This window comes from Neofelis nebulosa, chromosome 9, assembly GCF_028018385.1.
Source record: "Neofelis nebulosa isolate mNeoNeb1 chromosome 9, mNeoNeb1.pri, whole genome shotgun sequence".
NCBI lineage: Eukaryota > Metazoa > Chordata > Mammalia > Carnivora > Felidae > Neofelis > Neofelis nebulosa.
The window spans coordinates 59918499-59928299 of NC_080790.1; the positions used below are offsets into that span (position 1 = coordinate 59918499).

Below are 9801 nucleotides of genomic sequence, written 5' to 3' on the forward strand. Positions count from 1 at the left end.
CTTCATTTTAATATTAACCAAACTATCTACAAATAGTAATAATTAATAATTAAAACTTTTAATTCTTAGCCTTCCCAGAGTTTACAGCTTATTTAAAATAGTGTTGTTATTTGCTTACCACTGAGAAAAAAATAAGAGAGACATTGGATACCTCTCTATCCTATTATTACTGTTCTCCTATGGGTTTATAATGCCACAGGAAGGGAGCATTAGTAGCTTTGGAACACTTTATCTGAAGGGTTAAGAATATAAATTTTTTTCTGTTTTCCAAGATACAAGGAGGCAAAGATTTTTACATCTTACTTAGAATACCTGGAATTTTTCTGATACCAAAGAAACATCTTGTTATTAATAGTTATAAAAGCAAATTATGATAGTATTATATAAGTGTGTAGCCATGAGTAGTTACTGATGTTACTATAAAACTGTAGTAAGAGAGGGTAGAAATTGCGTTAAAAATTCTGAGTGATGGGAGTTGAAAAGTAAGATGAAGGCTTTAAGAAGATAAAAACATTCTGACAAGACCAGAGGAACAGACACACAGCTGTTTAGGGAAGCAGCTTTCAGATTTATGAGACATAAAGTTATATACTACAGGCATTAGCTGGCATTCTCTACAACACTAAGTTTTTAATATAAGGAATCAGTTAGAAATAACAGCAGTAAATTTCAGTTTACTTAGAAGAAACTTATCATCAACCTAGAAATAGCTTACCTCTGCTACAGTTCTCTAAGGTCTTATTCAAGTCCACACTTGCCTACTCTTCAGAGTGATCCTAGCATTCTAAGATTAACTAAGGACAAGTACCTGGCATGTTTTGGTAGATAAATAGGTTATACACCTTTGGAAAAAAAAAAAAAAAAGAAAACAAAAACCCACAAGCCTCTTGAATATACTCCTCTTAAACAAAAATGTAAAAAGTTCCAAGTTAAAGATGCCCAAGGTGAGCATTAAGAGGCAAAACCAAAATTGCCTTTAATTATATACGTAATCCTTGTCCCAACATCAAGCTTAGAATAATTTCTGCGGATACTGAAGAAGACCTTCTTAGAATAAGGAGACTAAGAAGAAATGGATATGGGACTTACTCAAAATTCTTCCATGTCAGGCTATAAGGCCAGATCATTGTTAAAGCTACTTTCTAAAGATCTAATTCAAAGCAAAACTCTTTCATGCCAAAGCTCACCACTAACAAGTCTTGTGACCTAGGTGTTGAGGACCTGATTGCATTTTACTCACTCCTAACTATAATTAATGAAGATAGTAATGGGGAACCATAAACCAAAGTCTAGATGAGTTTTTTCCCAAATCATATTTTAAGAAAGTACTTCTAAGAAAGTAAAAATTAAGCCAAAAAGTTGATTTGGAAAACAGCAAGAGTTATCATCTGATTTACTAAGCTTCCTATAGGTTCTTTGCAACATATCAAAAGGTTAGAAACTTTATGTATTTGATGCAACATTTTGAAGTAAGAATAAAAAGTCCCAAAAGGTCCACTGCAGATTTCTAGGTTGTCTGTAGAATATGATACAAGATTCTTTAACTCACCTCCAGATGCCTTTGACCTTTCTTTCAACTTTTCTGCAGCCATTTCACCATAGCTGGGAAGTTCTGACATCTTCACTCCAGATCGAGCTTCTGCTATTAGCTGACGAGCTCTCTCTCTCAGCTGCCGACGTCGCTCTTCATCTTGCTGCTAAGATATATTGAACAGTTGCCAACTCAGTAATTGACAGAAATGCAATTTCATTTTCAATCTGATCATCATGATAGTAACTGGTTTACAGCATGGTGCTTGGCCCACATTATAAATAAGATGCTCTATATCAGTTGGATGTCACACCATTTTTAAAAGACATCCTACAATCAGATTTTTAAAAAAATATTTACAAATTATTGTATTAAAATGTCTGCTAAAAATTCAAACTAGCCTTTAAAGAATGCTTGGCAATATTTATTATTGAGAAAATAGAAGGGGCTATTGTTAACAAAATAATCAGGCTTATAGAAAAAAAGAATACCAAAAACAATTTCAATTAATACCTTATTTTTATAAAATAGAATTTAACTTGCTGTTTTCTAATAAAGGTATAGAGCACTAATAGACATCTCTGATAGCAGAAAAGGCTGCTACACTACATGATCAAATATATGAAACAGAATTTTTAGGGGGCTGGAGTAGGAATGGAGACACTATATTAGTTCCACAAGTCATAGTTGTTGGCAGTTTTAAAATCAGAATTGGGTAACTGATATACTATCCCCATTCCTAAGTCTCTCTTCTCTTAAATGCTCATTAAGAAGGCAAAATAAAATCTAATGTGTTTTTTTTAATATTTAAGTACAAACTACAGAGTATTAAATAACTAAAATTTCTGCCTACTAAAAAAGGACTATTATGAATTATAATAATTGATATGAATTTACAAATTGCTTTATAAACTGGAAAATATATAAAATAAGGCATCATAACAAAACAAAGCCTGAAATAATGTGGCTTCAACATATCCTTACAGTGCTATCTTCCCTTAACCTCTCCCAACCTCCATAAAAGTTCACATCTATTTATATAGAATTGCTTGTGTAGTGTAGTTTCATGTACCCAGGGATTTGAATATGTCATTTCCTCTTGGAATGTTCTTCTCTCATTTGATTTAACTCCTACTCATTTTTCAAGATTCAGTTTAAATCCACTAAATTTCCCAACGATTCTTCCCTCCTCCCCACTGGTGGAATAAAGTCTCCTTTATCTATGTTACTACAGTACTGTGTGTGTGTGTGTGTGTGTGTGTGTGTGTGTGTTATTACTTTTGAAACTATTTGTCAAGTTACATTTTAACTCTGTACAAATGCCTCCTTCTCAACAGAACTGAGTTATGTGAAATTAGGAGCTACATCTAATTTATCTTCGTATCTCTGGTCTTTACTATGCCTTTGTACTTGGTACTTGCTATAGAAATTTCAGGACTGAAAACTTGTAATTTATACTCTCAAATGTTTATAATATAGAGGGAAAGATAAAGTGGCCACAATAAGGAGATCTGATCAAATTGCACTGAAGAGTTCAGTAGAAAGAACATTTTTGGCTAAGGGACAAACAGAGGGCATCATGGCATCATGGTTTTAGAATTGAGTCTGCAGAACAAGCAGGATTAAAAATGGATAGAGATGGTAGTCAGAAGTTAGGTGGGTCACTAGTCAAAACCACAAGTAGGAACAATACACAGGTATAGAGGCAAGAAAGTACAATGCAAAAGAAGGACATAGTCTAATTTTCCTGAGCATAGGGCAAAAATAGTAACAGAACGACAAGGCAAGAAAAATAAAGCTGGGCAGATAAGACTATAGGATCCCTGTTCAACAGGGTGATTTATTCTAAAGAAAGTGAGGTTTTGGGGGTGCCTGGCTCAGTCGGTTAAGCGTCCGACTTCGGCTCAGCTCATGATCTCACAGTTCATGAGCTTGAGCCTCGCATCAGGCTCTGCGCTGACAGCTCAGAGCCTGAAGCCTGCTTCAGATTCTGTGTTTCCCTCTCTCTGCCCCTCTGCTTGTGTTCTCTCTCAAAAATAAATAAACATTTTTCTAAAAGTTTGGTTTTGTGTGTTGTGTTTTTTTATTTGTTTATTTGGTGTCTAGGAGAATGACCAATCACAGGTGTCACTTGAGAAAGATGAATCTAACAATAGTATATAAGATAGGGTGGCATAGAGAAACTGGAAAGAGTCTAGGTAGGAGGCTCTTATAATAGTCCAAGGAAGATGTAATGAGATCCAGAAGTAGGATGATGCTAACTGAAATGAGAGAGACATTGTAAGAACATATTAGAGGTAGAACTGGTACCTATACCAATTCTTGGTAACTGATTGGATGTGGAGGGAAGAAAGAAGTTGACTCAGAAGTTTTAAACTTGGGCAACTAGCAAAACTGTGGCACTAAAAATAAAAATAGATAAACTAATGAACAATAGGAAGGGAGGGTAAGAGATGGTAGTCAGAAGTTAGGTGGGTCACTGGGTTGGAGAGACTGCCTGGACATCTGAGTGAAGATGTTAGGTGGTAGATGGGAAAGTGAAATTCATGTTAAGAAGTGAAGTCAAACTAGGACTATAGAGCTGAAATCACGGGGATAAATCAAAGTGTTTAAAGAGACACTATGAAGAAAAAGGGCAGCTACTGACTGAAACGTGGAAAGTATCTGTATTCAGATGAGAAGAGAAAAGGAGATAGATAAAGAGAAGAACTAGAACACTCATGTATCAGGAGATAAAGGGAACAAACAACTGTAGTAAATGTGATAGGTTAGTGAGTCTGAATGTTAAAAAGGGCAACCAAACTCAGTAGGCAATATTATTAGGAACAGAGGAAGATAACAGATTGGTAGAGCTCAAACCTAGGCAATTCTTTCACACATTTTGAGATGGCTAGAAATGAGAGCTGTCAAGATTAATAGGAGTAGATTAATAGGGGTATCAAATGGACCCAGAGACATGCTTGAAGCCCCTAGTGAACAAACTGAAACAATTTCAGTATCAAAAAGAACAATGACTGCTGTGAATTGAATCAATGAAATCACACATTGAATCAATGAAAAGTCATCAATTCAATGTGATATTCAAAAAGTTCTTAGACGGGGGTTCCTGACTCAGTTGGTAGAGCATGTGACTGTCAATCCTGGGGTCATGAGTTTGAGTCCCACGTTAGGTGTAGAAAAAAAAGATTTGTGAAAAAAAAAAAAAGAAACGAGGAAAAGAATAAAGGGAAATTTTTTTTTAAGTTTCTTAGAAGGATGTATTAATTCATTTGAGTCAGCTTTTAAAATAACTCCTCTGAAAATTGGCAATTAGAGGAAAAGAATCCAGCAATTATCTTGTCCTGCCAGTAAAAACTCACTTTTAGGGTAACTAAATAGTCCCAGCCAATGAAAAAAAGCTCTATTTTATAAAATAATACCACCTATAATTTTTAAAAGGTAAGATTACAAAAACATAACTTTGCCATTCATAAAAGAATGACTCTGGCATGGATTATCAACAGCTATTTAAGCTCTTTGATATATGTCTGATGGGAAACTAGATAGTCATATTATGTTGTGGCAGACTATATTTTCCAAAGATAGCCATTAGAGTGTTTTTCATTCCACATGTTCTCTGCAATGTGACTTTACTCCCTCATTAAGAGGTAAAATTTAATTCCTCCCCCCTTCAATCTGGGCCAGCTTTAGTGACTTGTATTATAATCAGTAGAACATGTCAGTGTTGTGGGTGATTTCCAAGGCTTGGTAGGAAAGGCCATATCCTTTTTGCCCAGTTCTCTTGAAATACCTGCATTTTTTACTTTCTGGGAACCCAGCTGTCATGCCAGCGGAGTTAAGCCTTGAGTCTCCTTGGCCCATGTACCAGACATGTGAATGAAGAAGCCTTCAGAAGATGTCAGCCTTTAGCCATTTTGAGTCAACCCCAAGGGTCAAGTTTTCCTAGTGGAGGCCCCAGACAATATGCAACAGAGACAAAGCATCCCCAGTGTGTCCCGTCTGAAGTCCTGACCCACAGAATCTGTGAGCATAAAAATAATTTTTTTTTAATACCACTAAGTTTGGGGTAGCTTTTACACAGCAATAGTAATTGGAACATATGCTTAAGAAACACCACACAGATTATTTCCTAGTGGCAAGGAGAAAGCCTACTCGTAAATGGAGAGATCAGAATGAAATCAGGGATTAGGGGCCATTAATCTATTGGTCAGTCTTGGCATCATTAATGATTGGTCAACCATATGTTATATGTTTTTTGATGTGAAGCACATGAAACGCACATCACCAATAATATTCTAGCGCAAATGTTTAAAATGAATCCACTAAGCCTTTCAGTATAACTTCCAATTTATCATATACACAGGGGATAGAAAAACATGATAAATGACACAGCAAGGAAGCAACCAAGTAAATCTAGAAGGTATGACATTGAGGATAAATGACCTGGTCATTTTAATAAGAAAGTTACAAAAATAAGCACACAACAAAAACCAACTAACCAATCACCATCACCACCAAAAGAAACCTAACGGTATAGTCCTATTTGTATAGATACAACATATAATCCCAGGTTAGCTAGTAGTTTGGACAAACCAGCTGTAAGGGCCATTGCTGAATCAATTACAAAAATTTGAACATAACCATGGTATTAAGTGAGAGGAAATGCAATGTGACTGAAAAAAAATAATTTATGTAGTAATAACCTCATTTTATCATTTTGGCAAAATAAATACACATATATATGTAGAGAAAAAGACTTCAAAGGGTATTCACAAAGTTGGTATGATGGAGATATCTAGGTGTGGAAATGTGATATTTTTGTTTTCTTTCATTTGTCTGCATTTACTAATTTCCAATAATATACATGTACTACTCTTATAATAAAAGTTATTTTAAAAAATAATCTGGGGAGAAGGAAGGAAAAGATGAGATAGCAGGTTTCCTAGGGTGGGTGGTAGTTGTGGTGGGAGCAAAAGAAGAGAGATTTAACATTCAAGGGAAATTGTCCTAGTATTTAGAGACACAAGCTTATTTGTAGTTAGAGGAGTAGAATGCACCAGACAGGGTGAGAATGAAGACGGGAAAAGAAAATAATATGCATAAATCCTCAATTCACTACTAATATTTCAGAACGTGGAAAATATCAAGCTCAATAATGATGACTCTTGTAATGGCTGCTGAATATTTCTTAGCTTTTATGTGCTAAGTGCTGTATATGCATGATCTCATTTAATTTTCACACCCTGATTTTTACCAATGAGTATATTTAGGTTTAGAATTCTAAATTCATGCCAACTAGACCTGATGTCAGAACTGGGAGTCCAGGCCGGGTCTGTCTGAGTACCGAGGCCTTGCTCTTAACCACCAAACTATTTGATCCCCAAAAGTATCAAATTACAGGACCAACTGAGGAAAATTGAGCTTTTACTAAACTTTCATCTTTCAAACTTAAGAAAAGTTAAGAGTGCTAATAAAAACCATTATTTGATATGCCTCAGGCAACTGGGTTTAAGTGAATTTCACTGCGTGAATAATAACTTCTTGCAGAGCTGCAATTTGGTGATTCAGACTAAGATGAAGTGGTCTTGGGTCATCTTAACTGAGTTAAAATGAAATAAATGATTCTACCTTTCCAAATATGAAATGGGAACCTAATTTTTTTTCTTACAAGCTACTACCTCCTCTTGGTCTCCCACCTCCCCCAATAATACTCCTATCTGCAAATGTTTCTGAGAGCTTACCAAGAGTGCAATTTAACACAGGCAATCATTAATAAAACCAACTCTAAATACTAATTAGGGACACTTTATCAATTTCCATGTAAATTGTTTGTTTGTACCTATTTACCCGTCATTGTTCTCTATACAATAGAAAAAATGCAAATGAACAAATCAGAATGCAGCCCTAATGGGACTTTCTGTTTATAACCATTAGCCCAGAGGTGTGCTGTAATTCAATTCTCAAGTAGCAAGATTTAGCCTCATTAACAGACTGCAAGGGCAGGTTACAACTCATAAAACCCTACAGTAAACAAAGTTTATGGACACAGCACAAAATCTTGAGCCTGATTGACAGAATTCTAGTTCCCTATCAGATTGCCTTGATTTACTTTTCCACTAATGTCCTAACACCACAGAGACAATTTTGCTTGGGCCTAGAGCTCTCCAGTGGGATGGCATATCTGTGTTGTTTGTTTTCTTACCCATTAACTTCCCTTAAGACAAAGAACCAACTGAGAAAATAGAAGTTAATTGTTAAGGTCAAAAGGAAAAGCTTGTAATTATAGCAATTGATTATGCAACAATTTTTAATTTAATTGATAATATTAATGTCCAGATTCATTATAAGAAAAACTATTTCATTTTAATTTTTATATACAAGCTCCATTAGAAGTTGATTTTTGCAATAATATTTACAGACTAGTTAGCAACAAAATCTATGGATCTTTTTACTCAGAAGAGACATACTGTTTATGTCAAAGGAACAAAATGACTAGGCAGTAAGGACGATGAGTTTTTTTGTATGGTATCTGGCACAAACTGCTCAAATATGTAGATAATGAGTATTTCTGACAATAATGGTTTGTTTAAACCGACCCATGTGTTATTGCAATTTGTTCTGACTATTCTGCATTCAACAAAGACAAAAACTCACAGCTGGAAATAAATCATCTGTTTACTATGTCTGCTACAAAAAAAAAAAAAAAAGAGGAATCTTTTCACTGGGATGCAGAGGTAAGGTAACTCAGAAGACTGCTGTTATTAAAAAGAAAAAGTACACTTGAAAAATTGAACACATTAGGAAATTTATATATCTTCCATTTACCTGCCTAGTTTAAATAAACTTAAGTAAATTGAAGTAGTTAGGCTTCCTATTTCTATGAATGGGTCTGATGACGTTTACCTTTTTCTATACAGTGTTATTTGGAATTAAACTACTATGTGGGATAGTCTAGCTTTTGTAAAATGGATGCACTCTTTGGAGGGTTTATAAAAGCTGCAATTTTGGAAGGCCTCCCTCCCCACAACCATCTTTTTATAAAACAAGTTATAACAGATTTTTTAGTAAATACTACCTCTGTGCCTGCACACAGTATTTTCACACATGTTGTCTCATTTCGTAGTCAGAATTCTGCAAGGTAAATTACTATCTCTCTGATTTGACAGAAATTGAATCACACTTAAATACACTGCCCAAGGTCATATATCTTGTAAATGGCATAGTAAAAATGAAAAATCATTGTCTGATTTCAAAGCATCAGTCGTATCTATCACATAACTGGTGTTCAGAGAATGTTTCTGAGGCCCTACTGTTAAATTGTCATTTTTTTTTTTAAAAACCCAGTTTTTTACTTATTCTTGGGCTTTACAAATCAGTAACCCTTTGTGTTACTGAATACACAGAGATGAGGAGACAGTAACTTACTTATATTCATTCAAAACTTAGGTTCCCAACCTTAAATTATAAGCCTTCACAAAAGTGCTGAACACAGTGCATTTCAGCTTTACTTTTCTCTTTGCTAACATCTTCAGGATCAGGCAAGAGTCTTGTTCTGGTGCAAAGAGCTTGTATTTCAATACAACAAATTTAAGTATTTTCAAATACAGAAAATGGATCAGAACTAACCACTCTGGACATGAATTGAAAAAATATTTAGTCCACCTCACAGAATATCAAGTTACTATTTTCCTTATTCTGAAATGGTCTACAATCTGCCATAGATAGATGCACTAGTAAAACTTGAACAATTTAAGGACAAACTCTTCAGGAATAAGTAATGTAATTCCTTGTTTCCTTTCCATAAAAATGTATTGGTATGCAATTTTTATATTTCACAGTTCACCGACATCTAGGCAAGCTTTCTTCCACTGCTTCAATGGTGCTACTTTTAATTTTATCCTCCTTAGTCGTAGTAATTAAAGTGATCAGCAGTGGCATCCCAGCGGCTTTGACACAGCTACAACCCCCTAGCAGACTTTTGCTTTTAAGGGGAAGGGGAAGAAAAAGACTAGAGTTTCATTTCACAGAGAAAAAGAAAATCAAGCTTCTCCCAATCCTCAACTTCATTCAATTGTTCTTTCAGCAGCCTTTGGATCTTAAGAATCAAATAAAAATGGCTGCCATGGGGGGTCCTTTTTATACTTGCTGCAAATGTCACCAACTGACATTACTCCAGCCAAAAAATGATGCCATGGATTTGTGAAGGTGAATTAGAACATGAGAAACTGTCAGTGTAGCTGCTGAGATCATTACCCACCCATGGGTGTCCT

General features: G+C 35.1%; 1 protein-coding gene across 12 annotated transcripts in view; it reads right to left on the minus strand.

The window, feature by feature from the left end:
* Positions 1-9801, minus strand: part of EHBP1 (EH domain binding protein 1) — a 378662-nt gene that overhangs the window by 60289 nt on the left and 308572 nt on the right. For 10 of the 12 annotated variants that reach the window (XM_058683956.1, XM_058683952.1, XM_058683950.1 and 7 more), the window contains one exon: positions 1550-1697. In XM_058683956.1, the coding sequence (XP_058539939.1) occupies positions 1550-1697 (148 nt within the window). The remainder of the gene's footprint in view (positions 1-1549; positions 1698-9801) is intronic. The other 2 variants (XM_058683955.1, XM_058683960.1) reach the window with 1 other exon arrangement.